The sequence below is a fragment of the Ctenopharyngodon idella genome, chromosome 7, assembly GCF_019924925.1.
Source record: "Ctenopharyngodon idella isolate HZGC_01 chromosome 7, HZGC01, whole genome shotgun sequence".
Lineage (NCBI taxonomy): Eukaryota > Metazoa > Chordata > Actinopteri > Cypriniformes > Xenocyprididae > Ctenopharyngodon > Ctenopharyngodon idella.
Window position 1 is genome coordinate 38,478,284 of NC_067226.1, and position 21,718 is coordinate 38,500,001.

At 38.7% G+C, this 21,718-nt stretch overlaps 1 protein-coding gene across 2 annotated transcripts in view; it reads right to left on the reverse strand.

The window, feature by feature from the left end:
- The window catches only part of arhgef40 (Rho guanine nucleotide exchange factor (GEF) 40), a 47,170-nt gene extending 34,540 nt beyond the window's left edge, over positions 1-12,630 (reverse strand). Inside the window, exons 1-6 of one of the 2 annotated variants that reach the window (XM_051900282.1) lie at positions 12,462-12,630; positions 4,607-4,696; positions 3,985-4,092; positions 1,980-2,265; positions 539-1,766; positions 148-374 (exon numbers count right to left, since the gene is read on the reverse strand). In XM_051900282.1, coding sequence (XP_051756242.1) covers positions 148-374; positions 539-1,766; positions 1,980-2,265; positions 3,985-4,092; positions 4,607-4,696; positions 12,462-12,464 — 1,942 coding nt within the window. In that variant the 5' untranslated portion in view covers positions 12,465-12,630. The remainder of the gene's footprint in view (positions 1-147; positions 375-538; positions 1,767-1,979; positions 2,266-3,984; positions 4,093-4,606; positions 4,697-12,461) is intronic. The other variant, XM_051900283.1, reaches the window with a different exon arrangement.
- Positions 12,631-21,718: the final 9,088 nt, after the last annotated feature.

The following is a 21,718-nucleotide window of genomic DNA, read 5'->3' on the forward strand; positions in this document are numbered from 1 at the left end:
GCATCATTCATTTACATTTTTACACGGCTCTCTGCAATACTCAATTCTGATTTTTCAATCGTGCTATATAGTGGTCTGTTAATGCAAGAAATTATTTACTCAATGTGAGGCCACAAATAAGCATTAACTGTGTTGATCAGAACATACCTCCATCTTTGGCCTTTGGCTTTGCATCTGTTTCTGCATCAGTGGCTGGTACACTGACTTTGCAATCTTTGGATAGCTGAGGAGCCTCCTCTGATTGGCTAGAATGGCTGATTGGATGAGTGGTTTTGCTCTGGTTCTTTGAGATGACTTGATCACCCTTGCCTTTATGTTGGACACGGCCATTGGATTTGGCCTTCCCTTTGCCTCCTTTGGCTTTCCTCTTCCTCCTGTAGAAAAGCAAATGTATGTGTTTTAGTGAATTGGTTATAGTGGTATGGTATCAGTGGTATGGTACAGGCAGTACTGAGCACAACAAGGTGGTGCAAACAAAAACATTTGAAGCATTACTGGAATTTCATATTTGCGACTATAAATGTCTACATGACCATACCTGGGTGCTCTAAATCCACCTGTTTTTACTTCTTTTCCTCTGGGACAAACAAAGTTCTCTGACTTTCCCGCACGCTTTTCTCCCATGGTACTCAATGTACCTGATGGTGGCATAATTTTATCTGTTTTCTCATCACTGGTATTGTCTGAATGTTTGGTTCTGCTTTGCGCACAACCTGATAAATCAGATGCATTGTTCATGGAGGAATCTCGGAGGGATGTTGTACTTGTCCTAGATTGTCCAGCCAATTGCTTATTTATGCCTTCTGTTTCCCCATAAACAGCCAACGGGATAGTGCTATTATCTGCAGCATTGGAGGGATTTGTTAATGTTGCAACCTCATGTCTACTGTTTAAAGTACTGTCCAAAATTGTATCATCACAGCCACAGTGTGATCTTTGAGTGTGGTCCTGTTGTTCTTCTCCAAGACTCTCTGCGTTGTTCTTTGCCACATCATTAGAATCTATGGAACATCGGCCACTTGATCCATTTTTTCTCTGACAGGGCAGTGTACCTCCAGTCCCATCTCTCTCTTTACCTACCCCTGGCCTCCTCTCTTTGGCTGGATTGTTTATACAACGAGATCCGCATTCAAGACCTACTGGGTCCTTAGCACCTTCATCAGAGTCCTGGAACGAAGGGGAATATGACCTCCTTTGGCGACCTAAATCAATGACACGAGGCAAGGGCCGTGAGGTAGCCAAGTCACTGCAGGAAACTACACCATCCTTACCGCTGTTGTTGCTATCCCTTCGTACCAGACTTCCAGCCCTAGCACCAGGTTCAGTCCTCCCATACCCTCTCCCCTTCCCCTTTCGTAGTCGTATTGCTTTACCCCTCCTACACAGGGGTAATGTTTTGGTCTTACATATCCCATGCATCTCCAGATAGCGCTGTTTAGGATCAGCACCACCATCTGGTCCTCCTCGGGGCTCTAGCAGTTCAACATAATCTCCAGCACCATCACCTAAAAGGTGGTCATCACTGCTTCTGCGCAGACATTCTAATGCAGCCTCAATCTCTGCCTCATTCCCATCTGGAGGCAAGTCATCCTCTTCATCCCAAGACCAGGAATCATGCTCTCCTGAAGAGCCAAGAGTTGGGTCAGAATTGTCTTGGAGAGGATCGGATGGATTGTGCAGGAGTTTAGGATAGACCACCTCTTCCCATGGAATACGGACCACTCCGTCACATGTACTCACTAGACAGGTGTCCAAACATCCTCCACCTACATGGCAAGAAAGTTTGGAAAGAACTGAGAGAAAGGGTGCGCTCTATGTATCATTCTAAAAAGACAAACAAAACCTTAAGACATTGTTTAGACATCATGACATACTAAAATTGCTCTAATTATGCTGAACCTTTTTTCTACCATTGGTCTCCCATTTCACCTCCATCTACCCTAACCACTGGTTTCCTTATTCTTCCATTTTTGTCTTACCTTCTCTCTTGCAGCCACGCTCCTTGTTGATGCAATGTAGCCACTCAGAAGTAAACACCAGCGGGTGTTGTGACTCCGGCACTAAAACCTCCTGTACATTCCGCCCACCAGGTGCAAGGCACTTAAGAGCAAGGCGAGGACAACGTGTTGAAAATGGGACCACCTGTAGGTAGAAGTCAGTACTATGCAGGAGTCTCCAGTCCAAAGTAGAGAGCTGTACTACTACCTTCTCTCCCAAACATAGTGGCCAACCAGAGTGCAAGAAGAGACAGCCTAGATACTGAGACTGAGAGGAAGAGAGAAAGATTTCTTACAAAGATAGCCTGTCTAATGTCATAATGGAATAACACAGTTATTAAAATCAAGCCTGAAATTGATCCAGTTTGTTACACAACCTTAAAACAAACAACTTTTAAATATTTTTAAACCATTCAGGCACAAAAAAGATGCAAAACAAAACAAAAAAAGGTTTCAATTCGATACAGCCATGCTGTTCTGAGAGACAATCTTCTGTGCACACAGAATTTGAATTCATTACTGACTGTTTACTTATCTTCAGTAAGTTTACAAGAGTTTTATTTAAATTAGGCTAGTACTATTTTACTGCGGTATCAAAAGTAGATAAATAATTGTTAAACTGTCGATCAAGAATTGTGAAATTCTAGTGCCAACTAATATTGTAGCATATTTCCAACAAAATTATGCAACACAATCACAGCCAATCAGTACATACTTGATGTTTAATGTATAGTCATGTGGAGCAGGATATTAGACCAATGAAATGTCATTATAGGCATGGCTATCTAGGACATCTAACACTTATTTGCCAAGAGGCTGCTGCTAATAACTCCACATGGATGTTCTTGGATAGTGCAACATTGCTCATCATTATCTCAACTTTGTCTGCATCTTTAAATATTAAATTATGTTATCAGTTACACACATATCTCCCACATTAATCATATTGTCATCTCTTCCATTTGAAAGTGTTTACTTACCTCACAACCGAAAATCTAAACACAAATTCAAATGCTTTCTCTTCAGGCTATAGAACCGATTATCCCATGACTTGAATCCCTCCTGATCCATAATCACTCACACGATCATGATTAAATAATGTTGAGGAATCCACGCTCCTCCCCTCCTATATCATCCTCTCTTTTCTATGAAATCCCACCCTCTGCTTTATGGTCTGTCATTTACAGTCATTTTACAGTCATATCTTCAAACCATCTAAAGGATGATTGTGAAGTTGTATTCCTTCCTCCTTCAGTGAACACCCCCTAATTTTCTCACTCTGATATTCCCTTCCTACCCTCTTTCTCAATGTGCCCCAGTGTTCGGTCTGTTTATCCCTCCCCCATTTCTCAACCAAACACTCCTCCAGCCTTTCTCAGGCCCTAGTCTCTTTCTCACACACACATATGGTAAAAATTACCGTCATGACTCAGACTGAGGCTCTTGTCCCTGGCAGCTTCTCATAGCGACAATGAAAACAGATTCGGCTGAGAATGTGTGTGTGTGTCATATATTTATGTAAGTGTGAGAGTTTCATAGTGAACATTTAGCTTGTTTGTGTTTGACTGCATATGAATAATTACCATGTGTGTAAGGGAAAAGTAATATTAGTAAGTGTAGTAGTAAGTGTGGTATTGCAATTGGTCAGTAGATTTTTACATTTTTTAAGTGGTTTCTAAGGTGTTTTGGGTGGTTGCTAGTTGTTTTTTGGGGGGGAGTTTTGTGGGGGGGTTGTAGGAAATTGTTTACTGTCTCAAGCCAAAAAAGCATATCTGATATTCTGGTCTCTTGATATGGTTCAGGTCCCTCATTTAGTCTAAGTCTAAGTCTTTCTACTATCCACCAGGCCATCTCTTATAAAAAATAATAGTGCATACCTTTCCATAATAAACTGAAATTTAATACTTAAGGTCAGGGATTTGAACAAACCTCTATCCCTGAGAATGGTCAATAGTAATAGTGACGCTTGCCTTAGCAGAACACTTACACATGCATGCTGTTGTAATCTATGCAGAAGATGTTTGGCAGGAATGAAGAAATCCAGCAGATATCTCAAGCTGTCATGCTGATAGGTGGACTCAAGTACGGAGAACACCTACATGACACAAACAAAAAATATGCTGTCATTTTAGAACATTTGTATGACTGGAAACTAAAACTAATCATAGTAAAAAAATGTCAAGACATACTGAATGTTGGCTTGATGAAAACTTATTTAGTGCTTATTTAGTGTTGTAATAATTAAGCAATAAAAACAGAGGGTAGTCTTGAGTAGTTTGCAAACTTGGGGAGTTTGAGGAGATTTGGTTGCACTGATAAATGTGGTAGCTAGGCAGTTGCTAGGGTGTTAATGACATTGCATGAAATAAAAGTCTATGTTTTGTTTTTGTTTTGTTTTGAATATGTGGGTAAACCATAAGAAAGGACAGTGCTGAGTTTGGTGGACATAGCTTGGAAACTCTAGAGGAAACTTACAGTCAGAAATTGTCAATGAAAGTCTATATGATATTGGGGATGTTTGTTTGTCAGCTTCAGGAAAACCAACAGCCCAATCAGTTAGAAAAGTCACAGAATAAAGTTAGAAAGTAGAGACTGATAGAGGTTTTTACCTGAGATAGGAGAGGAGGAGCTGTGCTTTCAAAAGGAGGATAGAGAGAGGATAACGCCCCCTGCACACAGTCCTCTACCGCCTCTGAACCCTGAAACAGAGATTATATAAACAGAAGCTGACAAGGCGATTCACATGTTAGTCATCATAGCCGACAGCTTTTTCTTCTCTTCCTCCTCAAAAACACAACTTCCTGTTTTGTGTTCCAGACAGCATCGAAAAGTTCCTGTGGGCCAAATGGTCATGATGACTTTTTCAACAAGTACACTGAATTCAGAACTATGTACTCTTACACTATGTACTCTTCCATAAAGCATAGAACTTTTTAAAGATAATGTCATCTCAAGTCTTATAGTCTACTCGTACAACAAAATAGTGTAGAATAGTGCAGAAGTATTTGAAATGGGTCAAACCTACAGTAGCTTCCCCAACACTGACACATGCACCAGGGCTGTACAGTGCGACATATATGTTGCACTTGCTACAGAAAAAAACAGTCTGTGCAATGAATAAATTTACCACAGATGCAAACGTGCGATAGAGTTTTGCTCTTGTGTGAGACAGAGCCGCTTGTTTGTGTGAAGCGAGAGTTTGTTGTGTGCTTGTTTGAGTGTGAGGTTAATCTATGGCTACACGATTAACCAAAATTAAACCGAAAATGCGATTTGGCTAAGAAATCGCAAAGGCTGCAATTCTTAAATAAATATGCACAGCATGTTTCATGGTGGAGCACACCACCGAGATCAGAGGGGATTGATCGGTTTGCAGAAAATGCTGCTCCATCTCTGCAAGCGCTGTGAGTTTGAGTCACTTATAATGTGCATTTGAAAAAGCAACACACTCTATACTTTTTTTCAAACCTGTAATCAGAAGCATTTACAAAACAAAAGAGAACATTTAATGACACGTTTTTACTCCAAATGCACTTCATAATGTTGCATAATGCTTCACTTCATAATGCACTTCATTGAAATAACTCATTTTTGTGATCTGACGTGGCTTCATATCACAGAATGAGGCAGAAATTATATTTTTTAGTAGGCCTATTCTATACAGTGATAAAGGCTATGTCAGTTAGCATTGCATTATAAAATATACTTCATTCTTATGAAAATACCTGAGATTTCTAGAACACAGATAAACCATATATTGTCCCGACTGTATGTTTATTGTCTTCATGTTTCATTAGTCAAAATGTGTCAATCTGTTTTTTATTCCGATGCAGCGATCTCTGGATACCTTTGTCCATATAAGGGGTTTCCTTTAATGTCATATGTTTTATGGTTATTATTATTATTATTATTATATTATTTTTATTCTTAAATACTCTGTTTTGTATTTTATAGTATTTTATTGTATTGTTTTACTTGTGGTCGTTTTCAGAGATGGTAACAGACGTTTCATACAACCCAAATTCCAGAAATGTTGGGACGTTTTTTAAATTTGCATAAAATGAAAACTAAAAGACTTTCAAATCACATGAAACAATATTTTATTCACAATAGAACATAGATAACATAACAAATGTTTAAACTGAGAAATTTTACACTTTTATCCACTAAATGAGCTCATTTCAAATTTGATGCCTGCTACAGGTCTCAAAAAAGTTGGCACGGGGACAACAAATGGCTGAAAAAGCAAGAAATTTTGAAAAGATTTAGCTGGGAGAACATCTAGCAACTAATTAAGTTAATTGATATCAGGTCTGTAACATGATTACCTATAAAAGGGATGTCTTAGAAAGGCAGAGTCTCTCAGAAGTAAAGATGGGCAGAGCTGTGAAAGAGTGCGTACAAAGATTGCGGAATACTTTAAAAACAATGTTCCTCAACGTCAAATTGCAAAGGCTTTGCAAATCTCATCATCTACAGTGCATAACATCATCAAAAGATTCAGATAAACTGGAGAAATCTTTGTGCGTAAGGGACAAAGCCGAAGACCTTTATTGGATGCCCGTAGTCTTCGGGCCCTCAGACGACACTGCATCACTCATCGGCATGATTGAGTCAATGACATTACTACATGGGCACAGGAATACTTCCAGAAACCACTGTCGGTAAACACAATTCGCCGTGCCATCTGCAGATGCCACCTAAAGCTCTATCATGCAAAAAGGAAGCCATATGTGAACATGGTCCAGAAGCGCTGTTGTGTCCTGTGGGCCAAGGCTCATTTAAAATGGATTGTTTCAAGGTGGAAAAGTGTTATATGGTCAGACGAGTCCAAATTTGACATTCTTGTTGGAAATCACGGACACCGTGTCCTCCGGGCTAAAGAGGAGGGAGACCTTCCAGGGTGTTATCAGCGTTCAGTTCAAAAGCCAGCATCTCTGATGGTATAGGGGTGCATAAGTGCATACGGTATGGGCAGCTTGCATGTTCTGGAAGGCACTATGAATGCTGAAAGGTATATAAAAAGTTTTAGAGGAACGTATGCTCCCCTACAGAGGACATCTATTTCAGGGAAGGCCTTGTGTATTTCAGCAGGACAATGCAAAATCACATACTGCAGCTATTACAACAGCATGTCTTCGTCATAGAAGAGTCCAGGTGCTGAACTGGCCTCCCTGCAGTCCAGATCTTTCACCTATAGAGAATATTTGGTGTATCATTAAATGAAAGACGAACACGAACTCTTCAGCAGCTGGAAACCTATATCAGACAAGAATGGGACCAAATTCCAACACCAAAACTCCAGAAACTCATAACCTCGATGCCCAGATGTCTTCAAACTGTTTTGAAAAGAAGAGGAGATGCTACACCATGGTAAACATGCCCCCATCCCAACTATTTTGAGACCTGTAGCAGGCATCAAATTTGAAATGAGCTCATTTTGTGCATAAAATTGTAAAAATTTCTCAGTTTAAACATTTATGTTATCTATGTTCTATTGTGAATAAAATATTGGTTCATGTGATTTGAAAGTCTTTTAGTTTTCATTTTATTCAAATTTAAATAACGTCCCAACATTTCTGGAATTCAGGTTGTACTTGTGCTACAATTGTATGGCCTGTGCTACAAAACTTTCAACCTCTGTAGCACCAATGATATGTGAAAAAAAGTTAACGTACAGCCCTGTATGCACAAGAAAAGATGTGGGTCTCATTCATGAAACAATTTGTTTTGAACTGTCCATGAATCCGTTGTTACATAAATTGTTGCATTAAATCTGACGTTTTACATAAGAATGATTTTACGATCAGAATTTTGTTCTGCTTGTGTTTTATGAATAAAGCCATCCTGAGAAACACAGATAAACACAATAAACACACATATACATGCACATGAACACTGATGTTTATTTTGCTACTGTTCTGTCGTCATAGCAACCCTGAACATTTTCCTCGTTTATTTGTTCACTATTTCTCCATCTCCCCCTTCCCCTGCTTAAACAATCCTTCTCTTAGGAACTACTTCTAAGTATCATCTGACAACAATTATGCCGAAGCATCTTCACAAACATATTATGCTCTCAGAAGTCTCCCACTCAGGGAGCAGTGAGTGAAATAAACAAAAGATGAGGGAAAAGAGAGAGGGAAAGTCAGCCAGGAAGGCCAGCATGTTTGGGGTGGTGGGGAGGGTGAGGAAAGAAAAACAAACCGAGAAGGAAAATGGCAGGAAAGAAAGTAAAATGAAAAAGAATGCAAGAAAAACATAATTAAAGACAAAATGGGGGAAAAAATGATTTTTTTGGACAAAACTGGTGGAAGGTGAACATGTCACATGAGGAAAACGACAAACTAATGCACATATTGAAGTCAGGCAGTATAAATGCTTGAAATCTAATCATCTTGTTCAGTTTAAGAAAAAAACACAAGTATTCTCTTTGGGTTAGTTAGTTAGTTATATCTAGGTTAGAATCTTTCCACTTTTATACAGTTCACATTTTTATCTGCTCTTTCCATGCAATGATTAGGACCAGATATCAAACTCCATTCAAACATTGACACCATTGAGAAGTTAGTGAAAAAGAGAGAGTGTGAGAAAGTAAAGGTGTGTTTTCTTTGTTTTTCACTCTTTTCTATTTGTTTTTGTTTGTTTTTTTTAATGGTACTTTTTGTTTGGAGCTCAACAGCGCTAGTTCTTGTTCACTTAAGAAACAAGATAAAATATTAACAAAACACTTTTTGCGTCACTCTTTTTGGTTTGGAATGACATCACAGAGAGTAAAGGTTTTGTGTAGGACTGCTTCACGATTTGCTCTAAAAAATTTTGGTCTAAAAATCCATCAGTTACGCTCTACCAGCTGTTTTAAACACATCCTGTTTTGACACCCCCTAAGAAATGTGTGTGATACTTCAGGACATCCTCAAGACCTACTAATTGTTCAGTCAAACCAATTAGTCGATTTTGGAAAATATGTTATTTTGCACATCCTTAGTTCAAGTGTTTCTGAAAATTGTTGTGTGAATGTCTCATAGGTTGGGAGGAGGTTAATGAAGTATTAATGCAACTAAAAAAAAGTTCTTGAACTGTTTTATCAAAATTCTGAAATAATGTATGCATGTGTGTGTCATTGTTCTGCTCAACTTCCTCTCTTTCTCAGCAGATCCTAACGGAAGAGTTGGTTGGGAGTGAGAGACAGACACTGCTGAAGAACAGAATGATAAAATCCAGATGCAGGCAATGAGAGAGAGAGAGCAAAAAAGGCGGTGAATGTGAGAAGAGAGAGAGAAAAAAAGATTCAGTAAGAACTCTTTCCTATTTCTAAGAGGAACTTAGAAATCTATTTGAAGAAATCAGGAATTTATACATGACAAGCTGTCGTATCTCAGAAAGAAGTCCTAATTTAGGCCATTTTCTTGTGTTATATTATAGACATCTGTGCATGTGTGGGCTACTGTACCTTATAATTTTTTTTACTTATTGGTTTAAAGAGTAGAAAAATAGGCATTATTCATTAAATTATTTATATCATTGTAGTATTGAATGAGTGACCACCAGACTCTTTCTCTCTCTCACACACACACACACACACACACACACACAACCCATCCCTTTATATACCTAAAATGGTGCAGAACACATTGGAGGGCACTGAAGTCTTTAATCATTATCAACATATATTTTTAATAAAAAATAACTCTATAAATGAGTTCCAAATTATGCTTATTTTTGAGGATAGTCACATTGGATATTTTGGACAAAAAGAAGAGTTATTTCTGAAATAAATGCAACTCAAGAAGTTCTTATATCGAACAATTAGTGGTACAGTCTTTGTTCTGTGTCTTGAATGGATGGTTCATGCAGTTATAAACATTGATTTGTGGTGCACAACAGATGTGTCCAATAAAAACTGTGTATGTGTGTCCCCCAGTTTTGACACTCAAGCCTGTCTTAGGGCACTAAAATGTCTGAATGTCATTGCATAATAAATATCAAAGCAAGAGTCAACTGAAAACAAGCAATGGTAGAGCTCTTCTCGACACTGACTTTGCTTTTCTTCATCGTTTTTGCTCAATGTCTTCGAATCAGCTGGTGTTCTGCTGATTTTTAGTAGTTGTATAGAGTCAGTTGTCCAAGTTTACACAGGTGTTCTTGCAGTTATAGTTCACCACTTTTAACTATCAACATGTTTCACTAACCACCACAAAGAGGCACAATACTACATGGTAAAGCGTTACCATTTCTAATGCAACAAACTCCTTTTTGTGAAAGGTTTTGCCTGTGCCATCTTTAAAGTAAATGACACTTGGTTTGAAGTTTTGTTATCTAATGCAATGTCATTCAGACATTATAAGGTTGGCTTAAGCATACTTAACAATAATATTTGTGTGCATGTTTGTGTCCTCCTATTTGTGGTGCATTTCACTTCTACTCTAGCTTGTGTACTAATATTATTTATATATTTTAAACTAGACTATGCACTATGAATTGCTTTGTGATGTTCTTCCTTTGTAAATCAATTTGCATAAAACCATCTGCTATAACATGTAAATGTGTGTGTGAGTGTGTATTGATGTATTTTTCCACGTACTCTCACCTCTCCCAACTGAAAATGAATCATCTGCCTCTATTTGAGGTCTTGTGTGGAAAATGCAACTTCACCCAAACCACCATCACATCTTTTCATTTCTCTCAAAGTAAAACAGTCTCCCTCTCTCTGTCTCTATATATTCCAGCCAGACTGCTCCACCCTGTCCCACACACACCAAACACTGGCAGCAGCTGAAGTCACATCAGCCTTCGGCCCTCTGCCTCAGTTTGTATTTGTAAACATGCCAACAGATGGACAGTAACAAGCGTCTGTGAGAGTTTGGGACTGATGCAGGACGTCCAGAACACTGCAATAACCCCATTACAGCTGTCACTCTATTAACACTATTATCACATATTATCTGTCTGTAATGAGCTCACTGAGCCATTCACAGTCACACTGTGTGAAAGTCATGGAATCTAATTATTAATTATTAAATTATTATCAATTATTAAAAGATACCATTCTGTTTGTTTCAGTTTATTCCTTTCTTTTTTAACTATGCAATTCTGTTCATATAATGCAATGCAATGATGATTGAAAGACATACAAATAAACATTCCTCAAAAACCTGATGGATCATATTTGATACATTTTAACAACTTTACTAAAAGAAAAAAGATGGATAATTACATAAATCAGCTATGCAATTCTATTATTTTTCTTTCACTCCAGACTTCTTCCATTCATTGAACTTTACTCCGAATAATTTTTCTCAACTATTCTGTTATTCAATTACTCAATTCTATTGATTTAACTTCCCTTAATTCTATTATATTTGTTTTATTTCACTAATATTCTTGTCTATTCATATGAAATTTATACATGGAAAATAGTGTTGTTTTGTGCTATAAAAGATTTCATTCTGTGTGTTTCAGTTTACTCCTATTCTGTTTTATTTCACTATGCAATTCGGTTATATTCACTAATTTTATTATCCAACCATACGTTCTACTCTATTAGTTCCACATTCTCTTATTCATCTATGCAATTATACTATATTTGCTTCAAGTCAGACTTATTCTATTATGTTCAGATACTCTATTCTATTTTTTAAACTTTACTCTTCTAATTCATTTTTTAAATTATTCTATTATATTGGTTTAACTAAACCAGTATTCACTACTCTAACTGTTTTGTTTTAAAAACTCTATTATATTAGTTTTTCTCCACTCCTATTCCATTCTTTTTTTTTTTTTTTTTTTTTTTCATATGAAACACAGTCATAAACCCTGAAGTCTTTTTATAACAGAGTCCTGAGTTTGTTAAGCATCGGTGTGTCCTGCAGTTTTTCCTGGTGAGTTCAGATGGGATGAGGGGGAATTCCCACCTTCAGTTTTTTTCCTATTTACTGTTGTTGTATTCCCATTTACCATAGTATCCATGGTTTCTTTCCACCTAGCCTGTGATCACTGCAAATATCATCAGCACTGTAGGAATAATTTCAGTGTGAGAAGCTTTGAGAAACTTCTTGTCATTTTATTTATTTAGTTTGATGACATTAATAACAACCAGTTTTCCTATAATAAGAATAACTGCAGAGGCATTTTAACCTGCAATGTGGTAAATTTGTTTAAGGATTACATATTCTTACTGTCGTTTCAAACAAAGAGACCGATGTCTTTCAAAACATTTATGAATAAAGACGTTATAACATATTGAACGAAATATGGACGAAGTAGCATCGATTCCAGCATACCGACAAGTAAAAGTTTTTCTAAAAGTTACCTTCAGGTTAATTTTGTAACTTTGTTTCAGCTTTCGCAGCAATTCTGTTACCGCCTCGTTAAGGTGAATCGTGTTTTCAATATTAAATTAGTTTCGGACAAAAGCATTGCTAATAAATGTCCTAAAAATTCCTAAAAGACAGCTCTACTCACCATCACTTCACTCGGCCGTCCGGACTACATCGCTCTTAATTCTGTTTCTAAACATCCACACAGACAAACGATCACTTTTCTCGAATTTAACCGTCGCTTCAATGTTTGCCAGTCTGGAGTTTTGTGAAATGCAGGAGTCTGATGGTGGAGGGAGGGAGAGAGGCATGTCAGTCCCTCCCATCTGCTGAACAAGAGCTACAGTGAGTCGTTCTTTCCACTGTCCTCCACTGCCATCAGCTGCATGTGAAGAAACACACTGAAACCATCCTGATTTACTCGAGTTTTGTAGTTGATTAATATGCATTTGGTACATTTAGTTATGATCATTTATTTCCCTGTTTTAAAACTGCCACATAAGCCATTTAGTGTTAGATTTAAGATTTAGGCCCGGTTTCACAGACAGGGCTTAGCCTAAACCAGGATTAGGCCTTAGTTCAATTAGAATATTTAAGTAACTTTTAAAAATGTACACTAGAAAAAAAAAACAAACAAACAAACAAACAAACAAACAAAAAAAAAACATTAGGCCTACTGGTGTGCATCTTGAGACAAAACAATGGCATTGACATATTTTAAGATATGTCAATACAAGTTCCTTTCAGTTAATACATCTAGACATGCATTTTAGTCTAGGACTAGCCTAAGCTAGGGGTTAATGTCAGATCTGCAAGTAATAACAATCTTGTGAAATTGACAATGTGTTGCCTCTTTTGTAAATTCACTGATTTAGATAAATAGCCTACTTCAGTGAAGCTTTTTTCACAAACACAGTTCAGACTCGGTTCAAGTCATAATATCGTTAGTTAATAAAAGCATGAGAAATGTCTCCATCTTGTGGTCAACAGTAGAAATGCATTACAAGAGAAGAGCATATAGGCTTAACCGTTATTTTAATCAATTATGTTTAAGTAATAGATGATTTTTAATTTGTCATTTACTGTACAGATAATTGCACATTTTATGTTTTGTTTTGAGTGCACCTCAAAAAAAAAAAAAAAAAAGTACAATGATCAAAAGAGTAAATTCAGACCATAAGACTGATGAAACTGATGGCAGCCATCAAGTTTAGACTGACGTCTGATCAGTGTTTGGTTCTGTGTGTGTTTGTGGTGTCTGAACATCTCTGAGATTACCTCTGCAGACCAGAACACACAGGAGAGGGTCTGAAATCACTCTCAAAATCATCAAGCAGATAGACATTACATAACAAGATGAGTTGACTCCATACATGAAGAAATTCACACAGATGAAAAACATAAAAGGTAAGTACAGCATAGAGGTAACAATGGAAACAATGAACACTGAAAATGTGTTTTTTCTGACAGGAGTTGGAGGAGCTTTACAGGTGATTGTATAATTTACAGCTAATAAGCTCAGAGGTGCTAAACTTATGGCAATACTGAAGAAAATAACAGATTCATGTTTAAATGGATACATGGAAAAAATGAATGTACTCGGTATAAAAAAAAGGACAAGGATAAGGATGGAGATTATGATGTAACAGGGCAGTGAGAAAATATGAGCAGAATACAGTGGATATTTCAATGTCAGAACCCCCTCTAGAGCCACCAGCTGATGCAGGTGAAAACCAAACAAACTTATTGCTATGCCATGCTGGAAAATCAGGTTACGGCTCCAGTACATATGTGTGAGTATTTGTATCACTGTATATAGATTCAGGAGCAGTTGTATCAGGTCACTGAGGAGGAGGAGAAGGATGAAAGCTGAGATTCGGCCTCTGATCTTTCTGTGAAGGTGCAGAAGGCGAAAAGCCCAAGCCAGAGCTGGCAGACCCACACAAACACCAGTGATGAGGAAGATAGATAGTCTGATTTCAAGAAACGTATATGTACGTTTCACATATAGAGATTCATTATAGTAATATTGTTTATAATCTTCAGAAACATAAGATAACATAGGAATGCTATAAGTGGTAGGATCACTGTTGTTGTCCATCAAGGTCTGATTTTCACCAATCAAGATCCTAAAAGGAAAAAAAAAACAAAAGAATGTTTTGTATTGAGTGAACGAGTGCAATATTGACTGATTGTATGAATAATTCAATTACAGTTACAGTTCATGTTAATCAGTATCTTGTGTATTAGCTCACTGGTCTTGTGAATAAATGTTTGTGGAATGTGAACAGAAAAAAAGAGCGTGAATATCTCTATTAGCTGCAAAGTTCACCGCAAACCACATTTAAGGGTACACAAAAAACCTAATTGTAATTTAATTTAATTCATTAATTATATGTATTGTATTATGGCTGAGGAGCCATGCCGATGCACAACTCACGTAAAGATGATAATTCTGCAAATAATTGCAATTGCAGGTTTCAAACAGAGATGGCGACAAAGAGGAAAACTTACGGACTGCAGCTTTAAATTGGAGTATTAAACTTAACTAATTTAACTAATTGTGTTCAGATTAATTTCTTTAACCCTTTCGCACGTAAGTTTAAAATATTCTGGCTGACCCCCCAGCGTGAGTTTTTTTAAGGCGACCGTTATGTAGATTGGCGCATGTTCGTTGGAAATATTTGCCATCAGGATGGATGATTGTATGCTTTAAATCATCAATTTGGGCAGCTTTGAGCAGCTCTTGGGGTTCTTATCCAGAATGTGAGATGAAATCCTGTGTACCGACTTTGATGAGACCCGCGCTTATTTCTTTGCGGTGTCCACTCAGTTGTCATCAGCAGGAAAACCTCTCTCTATGATTGCGCTGGTTAGTTATTTTCAGTGTTGTAGTCGAGACCAGCTCATTCGAGTCTGAGTCAAGACCGTCATACATTTAAAATGTAACATTTCAAATATATTCTGCTGAAATGAACAAAATGACTTGAAAAAAGATTTGTTAATTTTGCTGTACGTGATTCAAAGATCCGAGTCAGTAAAATGATCTGAACTTCCCGCTACTACCTGAGTCCTACGTTAGTCTCAAGTCATGCACAGTTGCGCACAAGAAAATCACCAATCATTGGACATGTCAACCAAACATCAATTTACAGAAATAATAACATACAATAATAATCATGAAATATTTTGAATGGGACTCAAATGGACTCGGGAATGAGTCCGATTCCTAATATTTAGTACGAGTCAATTCTGAGTCAAAATGCACACGAGTCCATGACAAGATCATTACAATATGGTCTCGAGACCGAGTTCAAGACCGAGTCCAAGTCTCGAGTACTACAACACTGGTTATTTTCACAGCTAGATCATGACGGTTGCACAAATAGATTTTTAAATGCCAGTCACAGTTTTTTTTATATTTCTTACTGTGTTATTGTAATTTCAGGGATGAAAAAATAGGCTACAGACATAGCTGAAATGCAGGACACTTTTGCGGGATGGGTGGTCACCCTAAGGCTACGACCAATTTGTGTTGTTATGGAAGCATTTATTATTTGGTCTTTTGGAGAACTGTAGACAAGCACAGTCAGGTTTGTATAAATTTTATTTTTTAATGGCAAAATTCCATGTTCACAAATGTAAGTTTTCCTGTAAAAACCCTGATTTACATCATTCAAGAAAGAAAGAAAGAAAGAAAGAAAAAAAGAACATTCTTATTTTCTATGAAGGAAACAGTTAAAACTTTTGTAATTTGTAAATGTTGATCTACATTAAGCCCCCTTACTGTGCAACTTTATTACATGTTTTTTTTTTTTTTTTGGATAGGCTACTCTATTATTTGTAACACTGTTTTTTGTTAAAAGTATGGCACATAGGCGAACACATTCAAATGATACAGATCTAAATCGGACAACTAAGTTTCCCTTTCGAGGGAACTCATGCTGCATCACCATGACAACACTCTGGGGAATCCCTTCAGCGTAAGCTCTCCTGAAGGCGTGTGCAACTATTCCAATCTTGAATGGTGCAACGTCATCCCGTGATATATGCTGGCAGAACACGGAAGCTATAAAAGGAGCTGGCAAACACAGCTGTTTCATCTTTCTGATCTTCAGCAAGCGATAATTTGTGAAACCCCTTGCAGAAATCTTTTCACAGATTCTGCAAATGGTTCACAAACTTTCAAGCAGCACTGTATATTAGTCAAATGGCGAGCCAGAAACAGCAGCACTTTAAGAAATGTGTTCCTCCCTGTCCTTGTTATATCACGGACAGGAATACACATGACTTTTGTGTTTGTTGTTTGGGAGCGAAGCACACTCGGTCAGCCCTCGAGAAGATGCTCTGTTCCCAGCTGGCGCTTTTTTTCGGAAAGTGGCCAGCTCTGCGCTCCCCGCGGTGCAGGTCCTGCTGCTGCTGAGGCAGCTTGGTGACTTCACTTGTGGAGTTCGCAGATGAACCTGGAGGAGGGGTTTGAGACTGCTTCGGCCCTTTCTCAGCCCTCAACCTCTGGGTCCAGCGCTCTGCCACAGGAACCGGAAGCCCGCTCCGCGGCTTCTTCCGCCCCGAGCGAGCTGTTGGTGCTGAGTGCGTCTGGTTCTGAGGAATTAGATGTGCTCAGCATAGACTGTGATGTGAGTGATTTGGGTGACTAGCCAGCCCTTTCACCACAATATGAGGAACTGTTGGAGGTTGTGACTCATGCTGTGGTGAAATTAAATATCGATTGGCCAGCCGAGAAACAGGTTGTGGAGCTGACTACAGGAAGCGCTCATCAAGTTTACTTTTCTTCCGCACTTCCTGCAGTCAGCTCCACAACCTCCACGTCGTGGCTTACCGTTTTTCAAGGATCTCCACACTGAGGTGTCGAAATCCTGGAGTAAGCCTTGTTTATCATGGCCTTCGAGTCCCACCATTCATAATTATTCCTCTCTGGTGGGAATAAAAGAAAACGGTTATGGGATGATGCCCAAGGTCGAGGAGACTTTGGCAACATATCTTTCACCTGACACTGCATCATCCCTAAAAGCCAGACGCTGCCCACCAAGCCGTGCCACACTACATCATCGCTGGTGGGCAAGGCGTATATGGCAGCAGGTCAGGCCAGCGCTTGCCTTCATCCCCGACAGTGTCGCCGAAAAGGCCACCTTGTGAGATGGGAGTATCGAGAAAGTGTTTTCAGCTTGATGACTTCTCACACCTCTGCAAGGTAAGCCAGGGAGCACTTCTGGACCACTGAAGTGGACATCGTCTGACCGAGGGCCTGCGCTATGACTTTGATCACAGTTAGTCAACAAGCGCAGCTCAACCCCGGCTCAGAACTACCCTTGTGCATTAAGAGCGCCTTGGCCTCACATGCAGGGTGAGTGTGGTCTGCGCACAGCTACCCCACCATTGAGGGTAGTGAGAGAGGAAAAAAACTTTATGCAGATTTTGGCACTTTTGGCATTCCATATTTTTGGCACCAATATAGTTCCATACTGCCAAGTTTTCCATGCACATCCGGAATGACCCAGGAAAGCATGACTAACTCTGAATCTGAGTCAGCTTAAGCACACACCATTACAGTGGGAAGCTCAGTGTCACCCTCATTTCCAGAGCATAACAGCCCTCTCTCAGCAATCGACATCTGACCCTCAGTTGGAGCCCTGAATGAAATGCTAGGCTCCCCTATGAGAAGGACCAGCAATCCAATCCCGAAGCTGCACAGCTTGCAATGTGCTAGAGGGGGAGGGGCCCTAGGGGGTTGGTTCCCCAAAGGAGAAGCCCTCAATCCTTAAGTCACCCACGCTATTTCACCAAAGTAGACCTCTTCTGGTGCACCAGAGAGGGCGCTACAATGGAGAATACGCAAGGAGACCACGCATCTAGAGCGCCGAGCGAGCGCTGGGTTGCCGTGACAACCCACGCTGCAGCCCAACAGCTCGACGGCACACGATACGCAGAGGTGCGAGAGGTCCTGGCCAACAACAGAGGAGACTCAAGCTTCCCAAAGAAAGAACAGCCATGACCGGCGTGTCGACGTGATCATGTTCTCGTGCGAAAACATAAATCACCCACAGCACAGTTATTGTAGCCATCAGTGAGGACAGGAAACGACAGCATCCAGAAACACACGGGTGGAATGTCATCTTTGGAAGATGCAACTCACACCCATGTAAGCTCTTTTAGGAGACTTGCTCTCTCTTGGTGCTTAAGCACACAGGGGGAAAAGACTGCAGCAACACTGACAGGGAATGTGCAGCCTGTAGTGTGCACTCACTCTCTTTGAAGGCGCAGCTCTTACCAGCTGTAATAACAGCTTTTTAGCGCTCTGAAAACATGCACCATCACCAGCTGTAAGAACAGCCTTTTTGCCCTCACTGAAGGCGCACAAACAGACAAACGAGAGGACTCGATCACCGCTGTAGCGCCGTCATGCAAACACCAATAAAGAGAAAGCTTCTTCCTTGAAGAACTGGCTCTTTTTTTAGAAAACACTGCTTGCAGATTAGAGACAGGAACAAAAAACTACTCTGCTCTGAAGCGAAAAGCTAAAGATGCAATGCACTTGCTGCTCATTATATACCCGCACAGAGCAGGGCAGAGTAGCTGCTGCAAATAATTGCATGCCAATGTGCACTGGCTCGTTTTAGTTACTCTCTAAGTAGATTGGCCTCTCTAGCGAGATTCCTATTCGTTAGTCTGTCCGACATACATCGAACGTGACCGACTGAATGGGAACTTGCAGAGTTTGTACAGTTGGGTCATGGTTACAAAGGCCAGTGGAACGCATGAACAAGGTCAATTCAGAGACGTTTCTCTTTACAAGTTCAGGGGATGCATATAATACTTTCAGCTCGCTGCACAAAAGGACATCGGCGAAAAAATGTGCATAACTTTTTTCAATAAGTTAAATGCAGTGTCTGGAAAGGTCTTATCATACTCCATGAATTTCGAAAAATCCAACAGTCTTTTAGAGAGCTGCAAGCTTGTGAAAGCACTAAATTGAGAACATGAGCACAGCAATGCACAAAACTTGCACAGGGGTATTGTTGCCGAACTTTTGCCTGCACGCCATTTAGTTCAACCGACATGACAGACGCACTATCATATGTCTGGACGACAAGCTTGGAGCAGCATTCCATCCCCGCTCTGGCAGTAAAAACCTGTCCTGCCAAGTCAGCGGCTGATTGGTCAGCGCTCGCATCAGAAAAACCCCACAAATATTTCTTCTGCCACACCCTCCTTGGTAACGTACCTCCAAACTGTTGACAGCTGGGCAAAGTTTGAAGTGTCTGTCGTCTCATCTACAAGTATTGCTGCAAAGGTGGCATCTTTGATTTCGGCTTTTATTTCATTCACCAAAACATTTCCCACTGCTTCGATCAAGTCATTTTGAATGTGACTGGATAATCCAGAGAAAAACTGTGCAGGTCTCAAAGTGATGCGCAAGTTTTTCATCATATTACCGGCGCAAGTTGATAAGTTCCACATAATTGCCAGTTGTCAGAGGTTTCCCCCTCTGAGTGACCATGAAATGCTTGCTCCTGTGTCCCAAGGTAAACGACCACATCAATTAACCTTTTCAATTAACCATCTCTGTTCTTTTTTACACACTCATTGTGTTGCTCTGTCGCTATTCGGGCACCTTCGTTCACTTGGTGGTCTATGTGTGCACTGCCAAATGTTTTAAGTTTAACTAAACTGTGAATATGTGTCGGTGCACGTTCATGCTTTAACACAGCAATATGCAGATTATTGAGACTGTCGTACCCACCTGTCATCCAAGGGGTCTTTTTGTCACATCCAAACAACAAACAGGGCCAGCAGAAAAGTTTTTGTACTGATGGACATCCAGCTAACCACTCTTGTTTAGCATGTGCTAGGAATAAAGTGGCGAACAAAATTTTTGACAGGCTGAGTAATTTCAAGTGTTGGTGTAGGTCTTCCTTGTGATAAAATTCTTTGTTTCTCAATGAATGACCTCCTGCTAAATGGATTTGAACATAGTGATTCTAATATTTCAGGTTCTTCCACTGTTATTTAAATGCTAAAAAACAATAAATCCGCCAATTACAGCTACGTGCATTATATGTAGAGTGCGTTATTAGACAGAACACTGGAAGTATTTAATTGGAAAAAAAACAAAACAAATTATAATAAATAAATATAAGTATTATAAATAAAATATAAGTAGGCTATAATATAAAACATTATATTTACAGTATAATTATATATAATAAAAATATATTATACTTATAGTAGCCTAATAAATATATGGACTAACAAAAATATAACAATAAATATACAAGTATCATATATAATGTAATATGTAATGTATGTATATGTAATTAGCAGTAGTAGTCTTTTTTATTTTCGAAAATCGATTTATTAAAAGAAAAAATAACACTATATATATATATGTATATATATTTATATAAAAAATCAATAACATAATAAGACAAAATTTCAACATAATAACACTTAACCCATTCGAAAAGGGATAGGTAGAAGCCCTAGGCTTATTAAATCCTACCCCAGTACTTAACAAATCCAAATCACAATTAAACCAGATATATCATGCACACCATTTTGACTAATACAAAAATGCTACTCCAATTTCCATCCTACCATATCTAGCTATTAATATAAGGAAGAACAAACCGAAACAAAATTCAAGCAGAATTAACAACAGCTAAATTGTCTCTAATCCTCCCCACTTCTGTACTGATCAAAAATAAATCTCTTATACCTTTTTTCTTAAATTGCAAGATATTTACACTTTCTTTGATAGAATTATTCAAACTATTCCACAAAATCACCCCACAAATTGAAATACACATACTTTTAAGCTTGGTTCGAGCATTCTGCTGTCTCAAATTTAAAGCCCCTCTCAAATTATAACCCCCCTCTCTATCTGTGAACAGTTGTTGTAAGTTTTCAGGCAGCTGTTTATTTTTTGCTTTATAAATTATTTGTGCAGTCTTAATTAATTATTATAATATTATTATATATTATATATATAATTTTATATTTTATAGGCTAAAATGTTCTTATTCTTTAAAAAAAAGTTCTAAAATAATGCAAATTATCCCTCTACCGCATGGCGTTGCCATATGGCAACATACTCTTTGCGTTCATTTCCTTGCCACTGTCTCTTGAAGAGAACATTCTCGTTTTTTTTTGTTGGTAAGAGAAGACCTTAGTTTAGCCAATGATGTGCTTTGGTTAAGTCACATGACATGCAATTTTTTTCTGTGGCGCGATTTCTGACAGACTGCCGTCTCTTGTCGGTAGTTGCTGAAAGCAAACTAAAACGTCAGTAACAATCAAGGACCCGCCCATGTCACATTCACAAAAAATTGGTAACATCATCTCAGGTAAGTTATGATGACATATTCACCACTCAAAAAAGTT